The following is a 26,426-nucleotide window of genomic DNA, read 5'->3' on the forward strand; positions in this document are numbered from 1 at the left end:
CTAGGCTCTGTGGGCTGCCTTCTGGGGAGCAGCTAGGAAATGTCAATGGCTGTTACATTATAAGATTCTTCAATGTGAGTTGGTGTTACAGGGCACTGGTTGTCAGGTGATATTCTCATTGTTATAGATGTGATAAGCCTCTGCCAGAGTTTGGCTGGCATGCAGCTGCGTGGATCCAGCTCAAATTGAGAGGGTTTGCTAGTTAAACACTGGTTGGAGCTCCCACCTGGAAATTCGGGAAAATTAAACCAAACTACCTGGTGCCTAATAAACTAATTTTCCTCACTTGCAAACACAAATCAATTGGCTTAACAAACAATATTTTATTAAAGGGAATTAAATTCCCCTAGCTGGTACTGCTTTCATCTGCCCACATGATCCCATACAGCAGATGCTTAGCTTTAGTCTTTCCATACATGTAGTGGCTTTGCTTGCCTGAAGCCCACGGAGCACCTGTAAATGCCAATATTCGCTCAGTTGGGGATTGTGCCCACTGTGATCATCCAGTGGGAGATCCACTACCAATGTGAGCAAGGGCTGCCTGATCAGAGCCCTGTGTTGTCTGAGTTGGGGAAATTCATGATCTCATGTTCTTTTTCGATCTCTCTACTAGGACCCACTTCCATATTGCATAGCTTCATTTACACAAAGTGTTTGGCCAGTATTGATGATGGCAGCTGACTTGTAACTCCAAAGAATTGGAAAATACTGCAGGCCTTGTCAGCACATTGTTTATTGCATTCCTTACATTGATGCTGCATGACATAAATTTGTTCCTGGATATGCAAACTCTAGTCTAGTTGTACTTGCTTTAGTTCTGGGGAATGCATACATTGGAGGGAAAGATTTACATGTCAGGCATGTCTCTGAATCACAGAGCACTCCCTTATTAATAGTTCTAGGTTTTAATATTGCTGTGACAGTTTGCTGAAAAACAGATGTATACATCCTCACAAACAACGATACATGAACATTTCCCTCTAAGCTGAGGGGAGAGGCTAATTTATTTTAGCTCTGTGTTCATGCCTTTCGGCATCGTGAGCGGCAGCGCTAGCCACAGCTGATGCCACCGAGTCCATGGCTAACAAGCAGGAAAGAAAATCAGTGTTTTCACAGCCTTGTAATGGCCTGTTTATTTATGTAATAGATTGAATGTCATGTAAAGTTTGAAACTGCACTTAGCTTTTCTCAGCTCCCTTGATCTGTCTCACAGCTGTGGCAGAGGTTCTCTCAGCTGCCGTTGCTGCCTCTCCAATCAGCACTTTGATTTTGCAGGCATTTCTTATCTGCTGGTTGTGGTCTGTTTGACACGTCCAGCTATGAAAGGAAAAGCAGACTGTTGAGAACTCATGTGATAATACTTCTGCCCCAGTGTAAAGGAACTTTATGTTCCTTGCAAACTTGCCAATATGCATGCAGAACTGTGTGTGTTAAAAAATTCTTACAAGCACCAAGCTGCCAGTGTTACCCTAATTTATTTTGCACTTGATTTTCAGTGAATATGAGCTGATGTATCTCTGTTGGTATCGGTGGAGCTTTATCTGTTGTCAGAGAAAATTTCAGAGGCGTGTAGTTCTTGGAGCTTTGTAGTGACCAGGTTTTACTGAATCTTCTCATGATGATGAGTATTTTTGCCTGTACATCTGTAGCATGAGCCCAGGTTCCCTAAAGCTCAGGCTGACCCTGGAGACCAAGCCCTGGACTGAGAAGCTGCATTTGACCATGTGGGATCCAGATGACTCAATACAGCCGGCAATTTACTGCACTGCCCAGGTTGCCATTGCCAGCCCACAGGCAACCTACAGGCTGTACCTGTGGCTGAATTGGGGTGGGTTACAGGGTGTGCTGTGGGTCATCTGAAGTTTGCATCACTAGAGCTGTTGGTGCTGTTTATCCTGAGCACCAGTGCTGTCTGCATGATGTGGCCCTGGCACTGGAGCCTTGTGTAAGAGCATGGGAAACTCATCTGTCTGGAGACACAGTCTCTCTGTAGCAGCCCTCCATCGTCAGCACAGAATCTGTTTTATCTAAGCTTGTGCAGGTTTTTAGTATATAAGATTATTATTTTGTGCAAGCAAATTATACTTGTTTTGATATTCATAAGCAGGTTTAAACTTTGGCTTTGTTTGCTTCTAGATCTGTTTGGGAAGCCAACTACCAAAGCCTGCTCTGACTATTCTGTCTTTTGACCCGAAAAAGCTGGTGCAAAAGCAAACAAGCTGCTTCTGCTCTGCCTCCTGCTTTCCTATGGTCTCAGGGACAGAAACCTGCTCCTTCAGTGGCATAAGGCTATGGGTGTTTTGCCGGAGCTGTGATATCCAGCTGTTCATCTTCTCTAAGTGAGGAAGAAAATGACCCAGAGGAGCAATGGCTCTCCCTGAGGCAGCATCTGACATGGATTTATGAGGCTGTAGCAGACATAATCAACCTAGTTAGTTTTCCCAAAGCAGGAAGAGAAGCTCTCTTGTGGGAACAGACATTCTGTACCCTTAAGCAAAATAAATCTCACTTCCTGGGTGATTCTACTGGATGTGAACCAAAAGCTGGGTGTTGCGCTTCAGCTGCAGAAAGCTTATTTACCTGCTTGTGGAACAAGATCTGCTGAGGAAGCTTAGGGCTCTATTTCACCTAGCAGGTACTACAGTCTATCCTAAATCTTTGGAAATAGCTTTCTAACAGATGCTTGCTTGCCTGAGGAAAGGCCAGTGCTCATCCCTTCTTTCTTGCTACTTTAGGCTCTAAGCTAGCTTTTCTGAAACAGAATGCTGCTTTTCCATGAGAGGTGACCCTCATCATCAATGACCTGTTTCAGCAATGCTCCCTGTGTAGATAGTAGTGCTCAGGTACAACCAATGCTGTTGAACCTGGGGGGGGCTGGTTAGAGAGCACACTAAATCTACAGCAAACAGTGCACAAGTGAGCTGTGCTGCTTCCGACTCTGGCATTAACTCATTTGAATTGTTTGGAGAGCAGGGCAGGCTGAGCAGCGAGGGCCAGGGGTGAACCAGGGCTCAGGAAAGCGTGTTTGCATGGTGGTGGCCCCTGAGAGGGAAATCTCCGTCACCTCTCTGAAGACTCAGGAACACAGGAACTATTCTGAGAGCAATGTCATCTGCGTCTTTGATTGTTTGGATGCTCGCTTATCGCTGTGAGGCAAGTGCCTGGATGCAATCCTCTTGGGGGGAAACCTGTTGTTGTTTCCTCTATTTACTCTTTATTGTGGTAGTATCTGAGAGCCACAGTCATGGTTCAGAGCCCCCTTGTGCAGGGAATTGATGATGAATGGGACTAGGATGAAAGGGGACAGTTCCTGAGGGACAGGCTGAAGTTTGGTATGTTCTGAAGTTTTATGGAAAAATATATTAGTTTCTAAGTGAGTGACAGAGCTGTTAGTATTCATGGCCAGCATGAGCAATGTAACTCCTTTAAGCATTTTTACTTCAAGTTGTGAGCAGCAGAAGGCTGAGTCCTCGGAAGAGGAGCTTGTAAGTGGAGCTGCACAAGTATTACTGCATTCAGACAGCACATTTCAGTGGCAAATTCTGGCATTTTTAGCCTGTGCCTGTGGTTTCTGAAAATACAGAGGTAAAACACAGGCTTAACAAGATCTGGAAATCAACTTCAAGGGGTGAAATTTTCTATCTGTTGGAAGATTTAGTAAGAGTGTTTTTAAACATATGCACACTGCAGGGTAAAGTAGTTGGTAAATGCTTGTGGAAGCTTTCATTTCTTTTTGTTATATGTGACCCTTTCTCACCCCTCTTTTTCAGTTTGTCTTCTTGGCTGATTTTGTTTTGTTGGGTTTGGGTTTTTTTGAATCAGTTGGGAGTTAATGTAGACCTACCTCAAAATTTCCTTGTAAAGCACAGGGTTTTTTTTTCTTGTCTAATTCATGCTGAGAAGCAGCATAGTCTAAAGGAAGCACCATTCATTTTAGAGAGCCATTCAGCTTTAGTAAGGTTGATTAATTGGGAGTATGAGGTGAGAGTCTGTGCAATGTTGAAAATGTCAAGCTTCTACCAAATTTTATGTGGATTTTTACCGATTGTCACATTTTTTGACAAGTGTTTTAACTGTTGACTGGCAAAGGAAATCACTATTCATGCACCTTCCTTTGTTGCCTTTCTATTTTAGAGATGGGAGTAATTAATTAACTCATGGATCGAAAACAATTAAAGTGGTATGTCTTTCATAACGGCATGACAATGCAGTAACAAAATGTTGTCTCAGACCCGAAGTTCTTGGGAAGGAGAGGAATAGTGTGTGCAGCTGAGCTTGCATAAGAAATGTCTCATTTGTCATGTGCTAGGGGGTGATTGAAATCTCCCTGTGAGCTACTCTATTAGATATGCTTATGCACTACTGAAGAAACACGCAGTCTGTAGAAGAAAACACCATGGCAAGCAAAGCCTGAATATAATAATACTTAACTTGTAGTCGGCGCTCCACTTATCTGGCTGAAAGCCATCTTTTTTATGATACAGGCATCAGTGTTTGTTTAATGTGTCCCTTATCAAATCCAAAAGCTAATATTTGAGTTAGTCCTCCAAGCAGATAAACAGGAACTGTTTGAGTGAGAATTAAGATCTGTATATCGTATTCCTCAGAACAGTATCTGGGTACTATACCTTGAATCCAAAGAAATGTCTCACAGATGTGTACTCGATCTGTGTTCAGAGAAAGTTATCTTAAAAGCTAGTTTATGTAGTGAAAGTATTCGGGGAAGTTTGAGCAAAGAGGGGGATCTTGGTTTTAATCAAATGCAAAGCATGCTGGAGTTGATTTGAGTCCATCAGTTGGCTCTCAGGTAAGGCTTTTAGTCCTGAAGGTGATAGAAACTGTCTTTTGAAGAAGCTCAAACAGGGCTTCTGTATTCCTACAAATAGGAATTTTGCAATCCCAGCCTAGTTGTGAAAGAATCTGGTCCATGACCAACTTTTCTGCTACATAGCATAGACAGAGCTTACACAGCTCCATGGGCTTCAGTGCATTCATTCCAAACCTACATCCATGTATACAAGAGTAGAATTAAGTTTCACATACTTACCCCTCACTCAGTTTAACCACTTACGATTTTCTTTCTGAAAATGGCACTTTTGGGTATTCTATGTACAACTCAGTTGGATTTGAAGACTCTTACTATATGGCTGGGATAAATGTAAGTAAATGTATGGTGCAGCAAATGATTCCAGCATGCCACTGCTAATGAATGTCAGGATCACATGTCCCCTATCATCACCACCAAAAAAACCATAGTTAGATGGCTGAAAATTTTAACATGTGTTACTAGAAACCTGGTGAAAAACAACCTGATAACATAAATTGTGGTGGCAATGGCAGGGAAATGTGGATGCAAAACAAACCAGAAACTTGAAAGGCAGCAGCCGCAGCAGTGCAGCTTGGGAAAGGAACAAGTGATCACTGTACAAAATCCAGTTAAGAATGAAACTATAATATATATTAATTGTAGCAGGCTTTTCCTCACCAGGCAGTATTCCTGTAGCATTCAAAGCTGAAAATGAAAATCTGAAAATCTCATGGTCCTATATAAAGAGGGTTATTGTGCAAAAGAAATTTCAGGGAAAAAAGAACTACTTCTTGCTAAGGGCAAGCTTTAACTATAGATATAAGAAAAATAACAACTGTTAATGCTGATAATCGTGAACATTTGGTGTCTCCAGGTTCTTGCCAGGCTTACCACATGCTTTGTCAAGTTAAATGCTGGGAGGAAGCACTGTAGCTGGAACTTGCTGGAATGCATTAGGTGGAGAAGAGGAAACCCTGTTTCCTCACAAATAATTTTTTCAGCCAATGCTTTTTTGCAGTATTTGGCCAGCTGCACTGTTGAGTGAAAATAATATTTGGAGAAAGCTTACAGAATCAACTGAATAATATATAATCTTAAGGAATAAAATGTCTCCATCACAGTGGGAAGTAGGCTAAAGCCTTGTCCTTACCTACACAAAGTAATTATTCTGTGTAGCCTTCTTGAATTCTGTAGATCTCAGGAATGTCAGAAGAGCACCTTGCCTCTTCTTCCACCTCAAGTCCCTGTGGTCATCTGGATGGCAGAACCACGGCGGGAGAACTGCTGCTGTTGACAGATCTGACTGTGAGCTTTACCCAGAGGATTTAGACCATGAGAAAATCACTGCAGTTTAGCTGATCCCTACTTTCGTCTTGTATTGGACCTGTACAGAGTAAATGAAAGCAAACACCAAGTGCTGTATTGTAGTGTGACGACTAAGATTTATAAGGCCAAAATAATTTTTCAGATTGTTCCAGTAGGATGGCATCAAAGAAGAATTTATGCCATGCTTCCTGCTATAACAAGCAAATCAGATGAGTTCTGAGCAGCCGAATTCTTTTCTTCAACTTCAGTACTTAACTGCAGGTAAAATGCTTACCAGATGTATCACAGTATCACAGTATGTTAGAGATTGGAAGGGACCTCAAGAGATCATCCAGTCCAATCCCCCTGCCGGAGCAGGAACACCTAGATAAGGTTACACAGGAACGTGTCCAGGTGGGTTTTGAATGTCTCCAAAGAAGGAGATTCCACAAACTCCCTGGGCAGCCTGTTCCAGTGTTCCGTCACCCTCACTGAGAAGAAGTTTCTTCTCAGGTTTAAGTGGAACCTCTTGTGCTCCAATTTGTACCCATTACCCCTTGTCCTTTCATTGTTTGCCACTGAGAAGAGCCTGGCTCCATCCTCGTGACACTCCCCCTTTATATATTTATATACACTAATAAGGTCACCCCTTAATCTCCTCTTCTCCAAACTATAGAGACCCAGCTCCCTCAGTCTTTCCTCATAAGGGAGATGCTCCACTCCCTTAATCATCTTAGTTGCCCTGCGCTGGACTCTCTCCAGCAGGTCCCTGTCCTTTTTAAACTGAGGGGCCCAGAACTGGACACAATATTCCAGATGAGGTCTCACCAGGGTAGAGTAGAGGGGAAGGAGAACCTCTCTCGACCTACTAACCACCCCTCTTCTAATACACCCCAGGATGCCATTGGCCTTCTTGGCCACAAGGGCACAGTGTCGGCTCATGGTCACCCTGTCGTCCACCAGGACCCCCAGGTCCCTCTCCCCTACACTGCTCTCTAACAGGTCGTTCCCCAACCTATACTGGAACCTGGGGTTGTTCCTGCCCAGATGCAGGACTCTACACTTTCCCTTGTTATATTTCATCAAGTTATTCCCCGCCCAGCTCTCCAGCCTGTCCAGGTCCCTCTGGATGGCAGCACAGCCTTCTGGCGTGTCGGCCACCCCTCCCAGCTTAGTGTCATCAGCAAACTTGCTGATAGTACACTCAGTTCCCTCATCTAAATCGTTGATGAATATATTAAATAATACTGGTCCCAGTACCGACCCTTGAGGCACTCCACTAGATACAGGCCTCCAACTAGACTCTGCCCCATAGACTACAACTCTCTGGCTTCTCTCCTTCAGCCAGTTCACAGTCCACCTCACTACCCGATCATCCAGACCACACTTCCTCAATTTAGCCGCAAGCAAAATGTATTTTGCTTATTTACAGTCTGAAAATGTATTTTGCTCTATAACTTGGGGTAGGCTAGGCATTAACGGAGCAACAGTGGAGAAAAACCTCCTACAACTGTGTTGTTCATGCAGGCAAAATTCTCTATGTTACCTAACAGTATTGTACAGGCAGAGATGATCTCACCCTGTCTGTGTTTTGTGCTGACCAGGCATCATATGGATGCAGTTAGTGCAGGGCCCTGTTTGAGCTAATAAGAGACGTGGCGTATTAGCTTGGGGCAACGTCTGACATTTAACATGTCTTCCAGTTGGCTTGAAGCATGGGCAGAGTGAGGTTGCGTCTGTGTCAGTGTGAATATTGCCTCTGCCTGACAAATATTGCACAAAACAGTGCGTGAAAGACTTGCAAAGTGATTTTGTGAAATCCTCTTACAGCAAAATACTCTCTGTAATATGAAATTACTCCTATTAGAGGTGCAGTTTGTGTAAGTGTTATATGTGATCAAGAACAACCAGTTCAAGGTCTCTTATCCCTGATTTTGTCTAAGCCCATTTGGATTTTGTCAAGTATCCCACTGCTGGCATATATTTTTGACTACTGTCACATCATGCAAAAGGGGACTGCCTGAATTTGTGTAGTTTTTTAGAATGGATGCTGAATGTTGTGATAGCATAAACACTGTAAGAAATGTCAGGAGGAAAACCTTTGAGGAACTTTGTCTTTATTACTTTATAGAATTAGTTATAGGTGTGCAGAGGTCTTCAAAATTAATGAGACTTGGATGCCAAATATTTCTTTTTTTTAGGGTTTAGCACATTAATCCTGTACTAAATAGTATGGATGGCTATACAGGTGTGCATATAGAGATAGATATGTGTCACATGGGTAAATAGATGTATGCATACACGTATGCATATATGAGATAGATCTATGTCACTATAGAGTTGTATGGCAAAGAAGCCATAGAACTGAGGTGAGTTTCCACTGTCATTTTTATCTCTCAATACATCTCCCCCTTCCTGTCTTCTGTAGGAGGAGACTTTCTTTTCAGGCACTGAAATTTGACAGCAGCAAACAAGGAGGCAAGTAGAGTCCTACCAGGTTTCCCTTCCAAAGCTCTTCTGTCATTTTTTCCATATGTTTCCCTCTTCTGTGTCAGAAATGATCCAAGTGTGGCAGGTGTGAAAAACCCTGTATCCATTAACCTGCATCCTGTGAGCCAATAACAAGAATTCATAGTAGAGCCTTTTATTTTATGAAAGAGTTATGTAGTGAATTGGAGACCTTCTGGAAAAGTACAAGAAAACGTCAGGAAATAATCTAGGACATGTTAGGAGAGGAGCAGGAGAAATCTGCTCCCCATCTGAGGGGTGCCATGGTGAGAAGGGGACTCGAGCAGGTCTGTGCTGGCATTGGAGCAGAACCTGCTGTGCAGAGTGGCAGAAAGGCACCTCTAAAATAAGAAACTGAGGAAAGCCAGAAAGAACAAGCTGTTTCTCAGCAGATACATGAGAATGGAGTAACTCCCACGGGAGGCCAAGCATGAAGGAAAAACGGCCCAGCCAGCATTGCTGCCTCGTATCTTAATTTAGCAGACTTATTGGCAAAGTGAGGGGGTGAGGCCTGGTGGAGGAGGAGAGCTGGGTTTGCTTTCCCAAAAACCTGTTTGCAATAGCAAAGAAATCCTGCTGATTCTGCTCCAGCAAACCACTAGGATTCAGTGATCTAGCAGTGAAATCCAGCTGTTGGAGATGCATCCTTAAGTGCTTCTAGCAGGTCTTGCCTGTCCCTTGTCTGCAGGAGGTCTGTACTCAGTGGGGGATTAGGTAAATGCCTGGGTAAGAGGAGACCCCGTCCTGCTGTTAGCTGCATCTATCCTCTTGCCCACTGACCCTCCTCGTACCAAGCCTTTTTGGAAGCAAGTAAGCATGGCAAATGTGTGGTGGTGTATGAACTTGCACTGTGGACCTGGGAAGGGGCTGGTCCCAGCACGGGCTTCTGCAGGCTCAGGGTGAGCTATTTTGATGTGAATATGATGTTACTTTTTGCCTATTCCTGATTATCTTTTCTCCCTCAAAACTCCAAGCGAAACAAAAAGCATTGATAGCATTGCACAGTAAAAATCTCAGGCGCTGCCTCTGCGATACAGATTGGCAGGTGGGGAGATGATAAACACTGTGCTCTTTCCTCACTGTTGCTAACTCTTACATGGCAGCTATCCCACAGTATTTTCTGATTCCCTACTCTCCATCCTTTTGAACCCTAGACCACACTGACTCTTGTTTTCGTTTGTTTTCCCTGATTTTTTGCTGCCTCTTAGTTCTGTCCCATCCTTTGCTCTGAGGCCTTTGTCTCTGTTCTGGGTTCTCTGCTGGTGTGTCTTTTTCAGTAGCATTTCAGCTCCTTCCTCCAGTCCCCCACCCTTCCCACTGACTCCTTCCCTCACATGTTCCTTCTTTCATGCACATCCCACTGTTCCAGTTCTTACCCATATTTTCCTAATCATATCCTCCCACACACTTTTCCCTGTCTTGATGCCTCCCTCCAGTCCCAGCTGGATGTTAGCTATTGTATCATTAAGAAATAATGGGAACTAACTATAAAACCCAATCCAATGGATTGGGTTTTTTTTTAGAATTGGGTTTGTGCGATCCTGATAGTCTGTTTCCTTTTTAGTGAAAGACTCTACAACCACTCCAAAATCCAAGAAAAGCTGTGGGGAGTGAAGGCGATAAGATTTGCATGAAAAAGAGTTTGTGAATGAGCTCTGAGGCCTTGGTGCTTGAGAAGCCCTGGGGCAATGAATTGGAACATTGAAGGACCGGGAAGGTAAACAAGCAAGCCTTGGGAGGATGGGCCAGGATGTAGTTGTGATGAATCTCAGTTGGAGGCCAGAGAATGTGGGGGTTGTGATAGGGTCTAACATTGTGCTTGGACTCTTTACCTGGAGAGTTTTACAGGGACCAATGATATTGAACGTTGTATGCATGTGCAGGCGGGGAAGGTACCAAACAAGGGGATAAAAAGGGCTTGGTGGTAATAAACGAGGATTTGAGTCTCTGCATCAACTTGAGTCCGTGTTGTGAAATGCCACAAAAAGTTTTGTGGATTCTCACCTTATTTGCAACTGGATGTCGTACATATTACATATGTAGTGTTTTAGAGCTGCTGCATAACACAGCCATGGTTTAATGGAGATCTTCATGCTGTTGAACCTAACCTAGAGATGCATACTTCCATGTACTACAGGCTTGCCTTTCATTCAGAGAGGTGTGCAGCTTAAAGGGCTTCTGCCTGGACGTGCAAACAGAAAGCTCCTGCTATTCAAATTTACATAGGACTATTTACACAGCTCTTACATGACATATCACCTCTTAATGTTTTCAGTCATAACCTGCTCAGTGACTTTCAGTCTCCAGCAATCATCAACAGTAAAATGGTAAACCTTGTAGGGAAATGAAGGCTATTTAAAGAAGTCACAGAGTGCATATAGCCTTCACTGTGATAGTGTGGAAGTGACAGTTGACTGCAAATGCAGACAACTTCTGAGTGTTCATACTTCGTTTACTGCTAGTCAGATGTTCTAACTGTCCCTTTTTCCATGTCTCTCTCAGCGCTGTGTTGAGTTGTAATGATTCAGGGACCAGGCAGCTGGTTAATGCAGCTCATGTTGTCACCCTCATGGGGCTCATTTGCCTACAGGCATGTCAGAAAGAACAAGTAATATCAGGGCATACATAACTGTATTTGGCGGTGTACTGAAAAGATGCTGAAGCTTGCTTTAAATGAATAGTGTAGGACATCAGGAGGTAAGTAGCAGAGAAATTAGATAAATTTGCTTGAATGGAGTGTTGTGTTTCTGTAGTTAGGCTGTGCCCAGTTCTCGATCTAAATGAGGTATGTCTACATGGTGTGCAGTGTAGACATCCCCTGTGTGCTATTTGTTCCTAACACTGTCTTGCACATTTTCAGTATCCAGCACAGTTCACATCACCTGCTTAAGCCTGATGGGAGGGAATAAAGAAGACTGAGCCAGACTGTCCTTGCTGGGCTTAATGGCATAGGATGTTACAATGACCTGCTCTCTGTGTTCAGGAATTTGAAGGGTTGGGGTTATTTTTTCCCCTCAAACCTTTAGGGTTTAGGTACACAAGTCTGTAGAGTGATTGATATCATGTTAGCTGGTGTTCTGGTCTTACACTGTGTGCCTGCACAAGCCTGTGCCCTGCTTCATGCTGGCAAGGCAAGAGCAAACAACATATACTTTGTGTTGGTGCAGTCTAGGTTTGGCTTAGCTGTTGGGGATCACACTGCAGAGCAGTGAGAGGCATAAGCGTGTTCTGTCTCTCCATTCTGGATTCTGACTGTTGACTGAATGCGTGTCCTTGGGTTTGCTAATTGTCTTTCCTAATTCTTTTATTGCATCAGGCACTACAGGTTTTCTGAGCACCTCACACCAGCATGCAGCAGACTGTGTTGTAAGGGAAGTGTAAGAGACAGCCACACACAAAAAGTCTTACAATCTCTTGTGATGATCTGGTGTGATCGTCTGTTCAGATATTCCAAGGAACTGTATGGAAAAGTTTTTCCATGACTAGGTTTTCACTGAAGGGAGTAAGGAGAATCATGGTTACTAGTGAATTTGGACTGTGTTTTCCATCTGTGTTCTGTGGGGAGGAAATGCTGGAGAGTTTAAAGCTATTGACTGGCAGAGGAGCAGTGCTAGTGTGCAACCTTGCTGCCACCCAATATAATATGGTTTCCAGTTTGGATCAATTCCAGCTGTCAGACCCCAATTTACTACCTATGTCAGGAAGGACATGAGTTTTCTTATAGAAGGTCAGTATCATTTAAGGTTATTGAAATTAAGGAAACCTGTTCTGCCTTTATAAAGAAAACATGGCTGTGGTGTTCTTAGGAGCCACATGGTTATAATGAATAATGAATGTATGGTACTTTGTGTAGTGTTTAGCTCAGCCTGAGAAGGAGAAAATAATGGAAGTCTCTTCTTTCTGCCTGTGTGTTCAAACGAAGGAAAATCAAAGCTGTTATACCAGAGCTATATATCAGCTAACATATTTTAGGAACTGTGGAATGATCATAATTACAAAAAAGTCCTCCAGAGAGAAATTATGACTCATAGTTTATGTTCTCTTCAGTGTTGCTATGGAAAAAGAGGTTAGTGCCAATGGTCATACAGCAGTATTAATCTCTGATCTGAAAGAAAAATAAATAGCAATCTCTAGCTTAACCCAAAGCAGATTTATTCTCAGTTACTGGAGCACACTCCATTAAAGGGGATAACCATGTAAGAAAAATTAAAGATGACATTGATTATCAGTTCTCAACATGGAGTTAGAGTTCCTTATTTGAATTAGTGTGCACTTCAGACTCCTGCAAATGACTTGGTGGAGTGAGAGGAAGGGAAGAAAGGCGTTTTGATCAAAGGGAGGGCAGGAAATATCAGCCGCCACTGACAGCTGCAAGTATGCTGATTAGAATTTCTTTATGCATGCGGTTAGACTCAGCCTGGGGTTGATCCTGGTTCAAACACAGCTCCTGAAGCAGAACCCTGGCAAGGGTCAGTGTAAAGCGGTGGAAAGTGGCTATCAGCCTTTTTCTGTTAATTTGGGACAGCAAGGGCTGTGAGTCAGACAGCAGTGGATACTTGGGTGCTGAGTCAGCACCCTCTGGGCTGCTCTGGCATTTGTTTCCTGCCAGTTGTTTAGTTGCCTAGGCAAAACTCTAACCAGGACTGGGGCCAGACAGCTGTGTGCTTGCTTTGTTCGGAGTGGACGATCTGTTTCTCTGCATGCAAGAAGACTATCTGATACTGCTTGACACTCAGGGTAAACGCGTGCATCTTAGTGGGTCACAGGAAAACTGTTCTGCCTGCATACCTGACTCTGTTTTCAGGAGTTGGAGGTATGCCTTCTCCTTTGTTACTAACAGCAAACACTTGAACTCAGAACTTAGCTTGAGATTTTACTCACAGTGCACCCCAGAAAGGAGGCTATAGCTTTCCTTTCTGCCACCCTGTTCTGCCGTGCTGAAGGCAGTAAGTCTTTTTATTCTGTTGACAAGCTAAGCAGATTGGACTGGAGAGATACACAGATCTCATGTCCTGCAGCTGTGCACACAGCTCTCACTGGTGGTCACAGGAGTTGTACATGTGGCCCAAAGCCTTGTATGGCTGAGAGAGTCCTTTGAACCAGCTGAAAGCTTTTCATTGACTTTCAGGATTGGAATGGTACTTTGGTGAACAGTTTGCCCTCTATCCAATTGCCATTACTTCATTAATTTCTCCAAGTTTACCTTTTTTAAGTGTGTGACTAAAGTCATCAGCTGCACAACTGTTTGGCATTACAGCCTATAACAACAAATGGGTTTCCTTGTATCAGTGTAAAGGGCAAACAGGTATATTTTACCTTCTGATCCTTTTCTTCTTCCCTTTCTTCTTTTTAATTATCAATGTGCTTCAGTCAGGCCTATATGGGGGCTTTCACTGTACCCTTATTAGACAGTGATATGTTTCAGAAAGCCCTTATCTGTGTCTTTTCACAGAGAAGCTGGCTCAGGGATTAGCACATGGGGGTCAACGTGATGCTGTGTGCCCTTTTCCCCTAAAAGGGTACAGAAATGTCAGCTGGTTTTCTGGCATTGAAAGTGGAAGTATCAGCAGCCACCAAGTGCTGCTGGTTTAAATATTTATACCATCAGGACTTTATCACACCTTCTTTCTTTGTGCAGAGCTCCCGCTGATTCCAGTGGAGATAAAACTCTGAATCCCTGCAGCAGCCAACAGGTTGGGTCTTCTAAGGAGCGATGGTATGAGTGGAGCGTGCAGGCAGGTGCTGTACTCACGTTATCGTGTCAAGAAGAGTAAACAAGCTGTTTTTTTAACCAGTAATTATGTAGACAAACCTGTCAGCACAAGCATGGAATACCCCTGCATATGCTTGACATCTGCCAGCCTGACAAGATCCAGGCACATGCTTCAGATACTTGAAAGAATACAGTGCTGCTGGTGCTGCAGTCTGTCTCCTCCCTCAAACACTAAGTTTTGCAAGACTAATGTTTCTAGCCAGGACTCAAGAATGGAAGGAGAGGGGAAGAAGCAGCTTGGGGGACTTCTCAAGGTCCTTCCAGCTTCTTCTCTGGTTTGTAAGATAGCACAAAAGCAGACGTTCATGAGTTAACATCTTTTTTCTCTTGGAAAGCATGCTTTCTTATGTTTGTTAGAATTACAGGCACTCACACCCTTGTAAATGTTATGATCATGATGGAGAAAAAATGTAATTCTAGCCCTTCAACTGATGGTGGTGTGTGTAGTGTATCCTGAAGTGGGTATTTGAATTAATTCTCACAGAGGCTCAGTATCTGCATTTCCAGTGTTTTTTCTGGGTAGCACTCTAATGCTCTTACAACACTGCGCATGGGATTCATTTCAGCATCTCTAAAACTGGGTAAAGCATGGCCAAGGGTATTGTTTGAATTAAAGCTTAGCAGGACAAACAAACCAGGCCTATCTAAAAGCAAAATGTAAACATGATGCTGGGGTTCCTGGTTAGCACTTGGTGGCTGTGGGAAGTTGACAGCTGTTACATAAAGGTTAAACATGCATTCTTTGGTCTGTCAGTAAAATTAAGCCTGCTATAGACTTTGTGGCACTCTAGAAGATGTGAGTTTATCTGTGTGCATAAACAGAATATACACTTCAGTATAAATATGCTTTTGGGGACTATTTAAAGTATTAGAAGCATGCTGCAGTCTAATAAAAAATGCAGATGGAACTAGCAGATTTGGAAAGTGCCTGACTACATTCAGACAGGTTAGAGAGCTGACAAGCGTCTGGAAAGCAAAGCACTGGTGTTTGTGGTGGTAAAGAACAGCAGAGAATGAGAAAGAAAATAGTACATGTACAGGAGATGATGAGGGAGAAAATGGTATAGGTACAACAGGGACATGAACTGAAGTAATAAATGCTTGACCTTTAAATTTCATCTTCACCAGCTTCTCAGACTGCTTACTCCAAAGACTGACGTGGCTGTTTTATGTTATGCTTTTATTTGTCATAGTTGTAGTTAGTTACAAGTAAAAATGATGGAAATCCATTGTAGTTAATACAAAATATAGCTGCACAAGTTATGCCATGATTTCTCTCACAAACAGTATCACCTATATGATACCACACACTTAAGAGCTTAACTCTTAATAGTTCTTACCTACACTAAGCTCTTAGTGGCTAAGTTCCAGTGTGATTTACTGGTTACAGATATTAACCCTGTGGAGTAATACCTGCTAATCATTTCATAATGGTATTGTTGCTGTAGTTTTTATTTCCCCTGTAATTTGTGATTCTAAATGCTAGTTGAATGAAGCAGCCTCTTAGTGCAATGTTAAGTATCAGTAGAGTTTTATATGTATATAAAAAATAAAAAATAATCCACTGCATAAACAACCAAGGATGTAAGGTAACTGTTGTAGGTATTGTGCTTCCCTTTCCTCCTTTTCCCCCTTACCTTTTGTTAAGTGACAGGAATGAACATTCATAGCAAAAAAGCTACCCCGTAACCTCTCATTTTCAATTAATTCTGAAAAATGACAGACTTGTAATTCTGAGAGCAGGTAGGTGGCTTTGATGAAAGTTATTAGCAGAGAATCAAATCCTGTGGCTTTGCAGACTCATCCTTATGTAAACTCATCCCTGCCATGAAGTTCAGTCTGTAACACATTGTTCCCTTTAGACATGCCTAAGTGAGTGTTTCACCTTTTGGAAAAAATTGTCCTTACATCCCTGTAATTATCTAACTCTTCTCTGTAAATATAGCTCTATATAGGAAATAATTTGTAAAAAGATAAATTATGCTATTTTCAAAATACTCTGAGATATGAAGTTGTGCATGTGCAAAGTTTGATAGTATATCGCTATAAAGACTAAGAATTAGTGTTATCTGAGTATATATTCTTTAAGCTAGGTGTATAGATTTAATATTGTGGGGTGTTTCTTTTTTGCTTTTTATACATTTCATAGCATCACATGCTTTCTTCCGACTATCTCCATATTTCCATCAAATCCCTTTGATTGATATTTTTCCTTTTCAATTTCTGATCCCGTAGAGGTACAGTAACCGATCATACATTCATGCTTGTCACTAGCGTACTTCCGTAACTCTGGTAGATTGAAAAACAACTTTTGATTTCCACCTAAACACAGTCATTTCTTCTAAGTGAAATAGCAAGAGACTACTGGTAAAAACCTTTCCCCTACTGAAATGGATGGAACCAACTTCTCGGCTTCTAAGCACTCTGCTCTTTTAGTCTTACAGCATCATGGAGCAAAGCCCCAAACAAACTATACGTGTATGCACGGTTACTGAGGCTGTTTGTATTCATGGAGTATAGCAAGGAAACCGAAATCAAATGTCCTCATTGGTATTTCTACATTCACATGCAAAACTACTCACAGTGCTGTAAAATACTTAGAAAGAAGAAAACCAGAAATGTTTGGGTTTTGTCTACTCTCCACGCATTCCTCTGACCTAACTATAAGAAAGCCAGCTGACCAGCTTGCTTCTACTACACATACTCTTTTCCTGCCAGTCTCTTACACCAGCTGGCAGCATCTCTAACTTAATAAACACCAGTGATTTGGCCTAAAACAGAGCATGTTGCAGCCTCAGCCTATGTCATAGACCTTGTTCACTCTGCATTCCAAAACAATGCAATAATTACCACTGCAGAGAAAAGGATGGAAGAAACTGAATTGCTACTATCGCCTGTGTAGCAGAAACCAGTTACTCGCCTAAGTAAAACCATGTGTATCTGGAAGGAGAAAGAAGGCTCAGATTGACTATGCTGTTTGGTCTATCTGCAAGACAGCTGCTTGGGTCGTTTCTTCATCAGATTGTTCCATTTCTGCGCCAACTGGGTTGTTTCTTTCATCATAGAGTTTCTGGCTAGAAACTTGTAGAGGCACCCCATACTCTTCATCATCTTCAACAATGGACAGCTCGATGTTGTTGTTCATCATGGTGGCATTCCCTTCCATTCTTGCTTCCTTCTCCAGAGTATCAGCTACTGCTTTGCCCTCCTCGGTCAGTGAAGTGGTAGGGGTCATATCTGAGTGCATGCTGGTGAATGACACTTCATCCTCATTCTCAGCTTGGTCATTGCTTGCAGTTTCTGTTGGTCTGTCCTCAGCTTCAGCAGAGCTTTCTCCTTCACGGACTTTCTTCACGTTGAACATGAGGGGTGATACTTTGAAACCTGAACTCTTTGAAGAAGAGGACTTTTGGTGATGTACAGTAAGCGACTTCTTGATCTTTTCTCTCCGTTCAGGGGAGACGATCTTTGTGCTGATCTTGTTCATCTTCTTCTCGATGTTTTGGCGAGAAAATGCTTTCTTGAGGCTGTCTACCTTCTTAAGGCTGGATCTTTTAAGTTTCTCAGCTCTTGATTCTTCTGTTTTCTCCTCTGCACTGTCATCCAAATCATCTTCCTCGTGAAACATTTCATCATCTGAGTGCAACTCCACTGTTTGCAAGGTTTCTTCCAGTGTTTTGTTCTCATCCACAGGTTCTTCTTTTCCTTCTGTAATGCTGGGAACAGGCTCTTTTGCAAAAACACTGGCAGGGATCTCATTTTCCTCCTGAAAGAATTGACAATATTTGAGTTTCATAGTTCACAGGACACTAAATTAATAAGCAAAGCACAACCCTCAACAATTACCCCACACACCCTAATGAGATGAAGACTGCTGAACGTTTCTTCTTGTCTCAGTATATTTAACCGGTAACAAACCACTCAAAGCCCACTGAACCATTATCTCGTAAAGTTAAAGACTAATGAGCGCTGAGCTGTGAGATTTCTCTTTCAGAGTGAGTTGGAATGTGTACAGAATGGGAATCCTGTTCCTTGTCATTTAAGTTAGTTATTCTTTAATACAAGTTTAGATGTGAAGTTTGCGCACCCATCCCTGGGGAAGAGGAAGACGTGGCTAAGGAGGTTGTACTGCAGACCCTACATAGACCTACAGAAGTCATGTAACCCCACAGCTTTCAACTTCTCTAGCCAAAGACTGGGAATATCTCTGCAGAGATGTTAGTTGTATCTAACAGGTACCTTATATGCAAATGCAGTTAGCACTTTCATTGCATTTCAGCAAAATGTATGTTGCTGTTAAAAACAGATTATTGATACTGAGAAGCCATGCAGTCCATGATGTTTAGACTATGTGCTATTTTACAGCTATTTACAGGGAAAAAAAGTAAATCTGGTTGTTTAATATTAAAAATATGGGCAGAACTCCTTGAAGAAGATGTTTATGGCACACAAAAATAAACAGATATTATACCACATAGAAAACACTCGTAGTCACTTCTAGCTAACACGAAAATGTTTGCTTTTTAGAAGCAAAACCAAGAAAGGGCATGGAAAGAGAGAAGGGGTCTGAAAACAAACCAGGCTGAATGAGGGCAGAAGCTGCAACTGGTAATGAAGGACCTCTGTGGCTGAAACTCTGCAACCCTGAGCAGTTCAGAGGCAGCACAATGAACACACTGTTCTGTGGTAGGATTTGCAGGCATCTGCCCTGCAAAGAAAATGAGACTCCTCGCATGCTCCCTTTTCCTCTTAGAATTGTTACGCCTTAGGTCTGCACTCTCAGAGTGCATGCAGTATCACTTAGCTGCATGGATTGGAAGGATTTTCTCACCTACCCCCTTCCCATTTATCTTTAGATGCGAAAAGCAGTAAGTTCTGAGTGAAATGGTTGTAATAGTCTCACATCTGTCCCTAGTGGCCCTGAGTGTACAGTTAAGGGGAAGAAAGGCCACATACACTTCGTAGCTCATGCTCATTATTTCAGGACTGAGCATGCAGTTGTGATCACTGGAGAGAACAGTGTCTTGGGTTAAATTTGCTGTTGACACTCTGTAAGAATGCTTTTAGAAACAAAATAGTCCTGGCTACCTTGTAGTGCTTCTGGAACTCAGGAATATGCATGTGGCCAGGCAGAATCATTTTATATCATACATACACAGTATATAATCATATACACTGTGATTTAAGTGTATTGATGAGTATCTCTCATAAAATGAAAAGTATGGATGGCAATTTGGCAGTTTTACAGTTTGTATGTGCTTTACTTTTATGGTTTCTGCACAGCTTCCTGGACTAGCAGCCTCAGCCACAATCACTGGCAAAGACAAAGCTTTTCCAAGCCCTTTGCCTGCAGTGGAACCTCTAATAGAGCCATCCCTCCTCTCCCAGCACCTGTAACGTTATTGCAGCTATCAGCAACAATGACCAAGGTAGCAAAACAAAGGAAACCTGCACAAGCTTTAAGTGAAAGCAGCTGTAGCTGCAGTACAAATATTTATATTTTCTCTCCACTGCAGTTAATGAAATATGGATTACATGAGTGGGTGCAGTGTAAAATTATTCCCCAGAGCATGACAACTCAGCATGAAGCATAATTACGTGTCTTGTGCATTCTTTCCAAACCTACGTAATCACATACAGTTTTAAACAGCTAAACATTCAGGTGTAAGTGTCTGAATGGCATAGAGAACTCCGATTTTAATGAGTAAACATGGATTGTAGCTTTTAAAGTATTTAATCTAGGAAAGTGGTGTTGTATGAGATGTATCACAGTGCAGCCTAAGCCAGAGATGGACCTGCGTGGCTCTTCTCAAAGTCAGTTTAGCTCTGTGTCTGCAGTATTCACATTAAACCAAAGTACTGCATGCAGTCTCTAGAAGAATATGGACATAGATCTTATTTCTGTTTTTATCAGATTTGCGGCTCAGTAGAAAGGAGACTGTCAAGCGATCCATATTCATAGAGAAAACAAATGAAGGTATACTACATAATAATGAGCTAATGATTCAATTAAAAGCAGTTTCTAGGTAGTCTTTAGCTATCAGTCAGTCAAGAAATCACTTCTGTAAGCCTCCTGCATGGCCCTGGAAAACATAAGTCTCTGGGCATCTCTTGTAAAATGTGAACGACATGCTCTCCTATCTCATATTTCTAAGAGACCTTAGGATTACAGATACTATTAAAATGCAAATGAAAATAAATTAAGTGTTGTGGAAATACAAAGGTGTTACAGTAGGAACGCTGTGATGGCACAGATATTTCTATTTCAAATGTGGTTACTGATAACATATTCTAAGTGGGATATTGGTAACTTTTTGGTCTAACAAGTTTATATGACAGCTATGTTTTGTTTCGATGCATTTTTCAAGCAGTCTGATATTTCATTTAGGAAGACTAGAACAATACACTGAAAAATGCCAGCTGTTACAAACTGCATAACTATTTTCTGAGCCAAAAAAAAGTAGAACTTTGATCTTTTCTTCTTGATCTAACCTAAAATTCTGAGAAAGAAATACATCTTTTTATTTTCCACATCTGAGTTCAAAAACAGCACTTGCATTTTCTCAGATCAGCTTGACTATAGGTAGCTACCTCCTCTGAATTTAATTTGTCCATGTAGGAGACAAATAGAATGGTTCAATTCTTTGTGTAAAACAAGTCTTGCTAATACTAGTAATACCAGCAGAGTTAAAATCAGTGCCTTCCCTGTGGCTTTGATCAGTCATTCTCTGGAGCTTTCTATAGGTCATAATCTCAGCCCTATCTTTTACCAGGGAAGAAGATAAGATCCATAATGGCGCACTACAAAACTGAGTGAGCAGGTAGTTAATTTATTCAGGAGGGCTGCATTTCTGATGCTGCATAAGGGCAATTGGTGTGCTTTGGTTTTGATTTTTGTTGGATTTGTGAGAGGCCATGGCCTTCAAAAAACCAAGATGGCATTTCCCAATGCTTACAGCGGTCTAGGCACCTCTGCACTTTGTAGATGCTGTTATATGCCTATGTAATTGCTGGTCTAAAACTTGTTTTGCTACATAAAATAGCTAAAAAGATGACAAATCCTTCTAAAAACAGCAATATTTCCACCTACTTTCCTTTGGACAGGCTCTTCAGACCTGGATGCCACCACAGGAAGGGACGAGGGCAGGGAGCAGGCTGGGGCTGTGGTCAAAGAGGGGGAACTTGCTAGGTGCCTATTTGTACATCCTGTACATGCTGGGCATGGGCTGTACTGTCACCTTGACCTCCTTCAGCACATCTGGATTGAGTCCTAAGAGCCATGCAAGGTATTTTTGTCATTAATCAATATAAGAATACTCTCCCTGCAAGGCCCTAGTGGGACATTTAGCAGTGAGATGATAGCAATACCAGCCCATAATTCTTCTGCTTCCCTCACTTGTGCATTTCTGAGTTTGAAGTTGCTTATTTGAAAGATTAGTACCATGACCCAAACAACAAGATGCAATCAAGTAGCTGCTTTTCTATGCCCTTCTCCTGCTTCCTTTCAGTTTGAAGCATTTACCACGAGCAGCATGTGAAAGGGACTGAAGTATCAGTGTGCTTGACCCCAAGCTATAATTTTGACTTATTTATCTGTCCTATTTACCAGTAAATATGAGATTTTAATTTTCAAATTAATCATGACCCTTTTTTTATCTTGTGTTTTGCAGCTAAACAAAAAAAGGCAAACAAAACCCCCACCAAACCAGAACCAAAAAGCTGGTCACATGGTGGGAACAAAATAGAGGGGAACAATGCCAAAGCTTAACAAGGATTTTTAAAACAGTCACTTCAGTGTTTTGCTGAATTGCTGTGTCACTTGTGGCATCTGTAATAACTTTTGCATCCCCAAATGCTGGGAACGGAGCGCCCTTAAAATATGTCACCAATTAAATAAATCTATGCAAAATAGGAACAATGCAGACAGTTTAGGGGAGAGAAAACTAAGTGCATTTTAATGGCAAATATGTAAATAGGTGACCTTTTCTCAACGCAGTTCATTCTCAGTGTGTACGCTGAGGGAAAGCTGATGCTGGCGAGCAGCAACATAGCTTCATAAAACGCAGAGCTGGAGCTCAGTCATGTGTTTTGGTTACGCTCAGAGCCCCCACCAAGAATCAGAGAGTATGAAGTATATGATAAACGCAGAACTGAATCACAAATGTGTATTTTTGTTTTCATGCCAAGCTTCCTAAGCTGGAAAAACGGGTTCTAATGAGAAAAACGCAGTGTGAAGTTTGGGATTGGTTTGGGGATTTTTTTTCAGTGGGAAAGAAACCCCAGCTAAAGTCTCCTACATCCAGATTTCCTTTTTGTTTTTATAGAAATCTGGCATCAGAACAGCTTCATTGTTGAGACTTATCCTTCCTGCAATTGTTTTTCCATGGATTCCTGTTCAGGGCAGGAGAGAAACCCAGCCAGCCTTCTGCTTTTCCCTCTGTATCCTAGTTATCCAAGCAAGGCAGTGGCCCTGTTTGCTACTAGATCATCCCACCTCCAGCTTGTAAGAGACCCCACAGGGCGATGCCATGGAGGTGGGAACACAGGTAAGGTGCCAGCCTGTGCTGGCAACAGACATGTGGGCATGGCCTGGCAAGCACCCACCATCCCTCCGGGTGCGGCTGCTTCCCCAATGGAAAATCCCAGCTCCTCCCATGCCCTGGGAAGCTCTTCTGGCCACCCGGGTTTTCCAGCCAGCAGCAGGGCAGTGCCAGTAGCAATTCCCAGTTGACAGCTGATTTTTTAACTGAATTTAACTGAAGTGTTTATTTTCCAAGGCTTGTGTTCCTGATCTCCATCAGTTTGGGATCAGTTATGCTCATCTCCGCACAGCATGGCAATGTATTTTCCGATGAGAGACAGGAACAAAGTCAACTAAATCCTTGTAAAAGCAACGAAGGACCTGCTGTCCGAAGGTACCAGCCTGGTGATTGATGGTGGAGCAGCAGTGGATTTTCTTTAGCTGTTGTTCTGGGACACAGACCTGTGTAATTTACTTTAGGTTTGTGAAGTTATGACTCAGTATTTAGGACTCCAAGGAAAGGCTTGTAAGTTTAAATAGGCCTTAGCTCTGCAATACTGTTCAGTGTCAGGAAGCAAGCAAAGCCATCCCTCCCCTGTCAGGACACTGCTTGCTTTACCCTCCAAACTCTTCTTGGTGACCTTTACTGTTACTTCATCCAGTGCCTGCGAATTACGTCCACTGGGCAGCGGCAATGGGGATCCCTAACTGAGGTAACAAGGCCTTCTTCACTGCACACATACAGCTGTGGTTTTGGCTTCACACTCCACATTATGTCATTTTAAAAGGCTCAAATATTAGTTCTGTGGAGGAAGATGCTGTAGTTGCAATGGCAAGGCCTTAATTCTCATGCTTGGAGGTACCGTAAATGCAATAGAATTGCCTTCCCCCAGGCCACGCTGATGCACTCTCCCCATGGGAAGTGTTCAAGGTCTAGGTCTGAACCTGGAGGTGGAGCCAGCTAGCAGGGCCTGGGAGATGGCAGTGTCTGACTTACAGTAATGGATCATACAGTCCTTGCAGAAGTACAGCGAACATGTGTCTTTTAGTTTACCCAGTCCCTGGAATAATTTCCACATTCCTTCTGGGGTGGAAACTACCACGCTCGGTACATGCCACAGCCCCTCCTCTTCTGGCTTGGTAAGCCAGGACTGCAGTTCGGGAGAACAATAAGCAGGAGGTGGGGGCTTCCTTTCTGAGGGAAGCGCTTCTGCACTAACCAGGCCTGCCAGCTTTGAAAATCAGGCACTGCTCTGTTGTTCTGGGGTTGTTTAAATAGACGTAACATGCAACAACACAAGGAAGGGAGCTAGCGACTGACAGATACAGCACCCAGCCAACAAGTTTAGTGTGACTAGGTGGTGACATGCCTGAGCTGGGGCTACTCCAGCCCTGCATTTGTTTTCCTTTCTTCCCTCAGGGTGTTGTGTAGGTCTGGCTTTTCCTTTTCTCTTTGTCAAAGATGTGAAAGTCACATCCTGTGTTTAGTTAAAGCTCACGCCATTCCTTAAAAAGGGGAAAATATGCAAACTGCTGCTATCACTGGGTGGAAACCCAGGAAGCTGAGTTTTTAGCTGGATTTTTAGCTCATCCCTGAATGGGCCACAACAGCTTGAAGAAGAAAGCAGGATGTGAGGCTGAGTGTGACAGGGAACTGCAGCACTGCCCCTCTCCTCATCCTGAGGGCAGATGCAGTGGCAGTTCTTAGGGGCACTGGGAAAAGTTATGTGCTCTTGTCTCAAGTTTGCCAATTAAAGGGAAAAAAGGCCGTTTCTTAACGTTTACTTAAAAACCCCAAACCCCACAACAAAACAGTTCCTTCCCACGTATTCTAAGAGTTAGTAAAAGATGGCTCTTTCCCCAGATTTGTTGAGAATAAAAGGTGGCGTTTTTCCCAAGTTTACTACAAGTTAGGAAAACAATCTCTCTTTCCTCAGGTCCAATAACAGATAGTAGAAGACAGCTTTCTCCAAGTTTGCCAAGAGTTAAAAGGCTCTTTCACAAAGTTTGCAAAAAGATAACTGAGAAAGGTCTTTCCCTCCCCCAAATCCCCGAGAGTTAGCAAAAAAGACAGTTCATTCCCCAGGTTCAGTAGGAGTTAGCAAAACAGGCTTTCCCCCTGAGTTTGCTAAAAGTGCGTGTTTCTCCTGAACTTGCTGAGAATTAAAGCAGACTCTTTCGTAAAGTTTGCCAAGATTAAAAGAATTTCTCCATAGTTAGGAAGAAGACAGCTCTTTTGCAAAGCTTAGGAAGAAGACAGCTCTTTTGCCAAGCTTAAGAGTTAGTAAGAAGTCAGCTCTTTCCCCAGGTTTGCCCAGAACGAAAAGCAACTCTTTCCTCTTTCCCTAAGCGTGCTAGGAGTTAGCAGCAGTGGTCTTTTCCGATGTGGCCGGGGGGCTGTGTCTCACCTGGAAGATGAGCACCTTGAAGCGGTCCCGCCGGAGGAGCTGTGCGTGATGCTGCTCCAGGCGCCGCACCTGATCGCACTGCCTCTCCAGCCGCTCCCGCACGGCGCGGGTATGAGCGCACACCTTCCGCGACTTCTCCAGCAGCTTCTCCACCGCTTCCCCTGTCGCCCCGTGGCTGCGGCACAGTTTCCCCAGGTCTCCCTGAATACCCCGCACCGCCCCTTCCAAACCCCGCTGCCTCTGCTCCATCTGCCGCTGCTGCCCTTCCACCGCTTCCAGCATCGACACCAGCTTCTCCAGCAAGGCCAGCACGGTCAGGGCATTCACTTGCCCCCCGACCGCCTCCGACGGCGGTAGCGGAGGCACCGCGCTGCCTCCCGCTGCTTCCCCCATCTTCGCCCCGGGATGGGACGGCCAAAACCGCTGCCGCTCTTAAGGGCTGCGCCTTCCCCTCCCCTGGGGAGGTTTCGGGCAGAGCCCGGCCCCGATCCCGGCCCGCCCCGGGCGGTCTCCGGGATCGGGGCCGGGCTCCCGGTGCCTCCCCGCATCCCGTCCCTCCCGTGTATTTGAACAGCAAAGGGGGGGGGGGGGGGATTCTCGCCCCACACTTGGCAAAATGCAGTCTTCTCGCAAGCATCAGTAGATGGCAGGAGATACCGCGGAATGAGGTTGCTGGAGGAGGAGTTGGGATTGGTGGTGCTGATGGTCCGGGGAGTTCTTCGGAGTTTAAAGCCTGTCTCGTTGAATCGGAAGGAGTTTAATAATAATGAAATTTTTTTTAAAAAAGTAGTTACTGTATAAAACATAGCGATTATGATAATAAATTAACATTAACGAGCCAAAGAATGCTGATATCTTAGCATAATATTACCATAGTTGTGGTTATAAAATATTAATATAATTATAGGCATATATAATTTCAGTACTTAAAAGGGGCTTATAAGAAAGATGGGGAGAGGGCATGTTGCAACAGGATGAGGAGTGGTGGGTTTAAACTGAAAGAGGGGAGATTCAGGCTGGATGTGAGGAAGAAATTCTTTACTATCAGGGTGGTAAAATCCTGGCACAGGTTGCCCAGAGAGGTGGTGGATGCACCATCCTGGA

General features: G+C 43.2%; 1 protein-coding gene and 1 long non-coding RNA gene across 4 annotated transcripts; one reads left to right on the forward strand and one right to left on the reverse strand.

The window, feature by feature from the left end:
- Positions 1-15,556: 15,556 nt before the first annotated feature.
- Positions 15,557-25,768, reverse strand: CAVIN2 (caveolae associated protein 2). Its single transcript, XM_061376580.1, has 2 exons — positions 25,323-25,768; positions 15,557-18,159 (listed from the first exon to the last, which is right to left on the reverse strand). The coding sequence occupies exons 1-2, from the start codon at positions 25,713-25,715 to the stop codon at positions 17,362-17,364; spliced, it is 1,191 nt and encodes a 396-aa protein (XP_061232564.1). The 5' UTR covers positions 25,716-25,768; the 3' UTR covers positions 15,557-17,361.
- Positions 18,169-25,398, forward strand: LOC133224795 (uncharacterized). 3 transcript variants are annotated; one of them, XR_009728954.1, is made up of 3 exons: positions 18,169-19,079; positions 22,718-22,939; positions 23,171-23,495. It is a non-coding gene; the product is annotated as an uncharacterized LOC133224795 (long non-coding RNA). The 3 variants fall into 3 exon arrangements; XR_009728953.1 differs by lacking the exon at positions 18,169-19,079 and adding an exon at positions 20,778-21,679; XR_009728952.1 differs by lacking the exon at positions 18,169-19,079 and adding an exon at positions 25,265-25,398 and having other exon boundaries at positions 21,834-22,939; positions 23,171-23,308.
- Positions 25,769-26,426: the final 658 nt, after the last annotated feature.

This window comes from Neopsephotus bourkii, unplaced genomic scaffold (genome assembly GCF_033783945.1).
Source record: "Neopsephotus bourkii isolate Nb327-2 ecotype Australia unplaced genomic scaffold, CSIRO-AGI_Nbou_v1 NB_196, whole genome shotgun sequence".
In the NCBI taxonomy this organism is placed as follows: Eukaryota; Metazoa; Chordata; class Aves; order Psittaciformes; family Psittacidae; genus Neopsephotus; species Neopsephotus bourkii.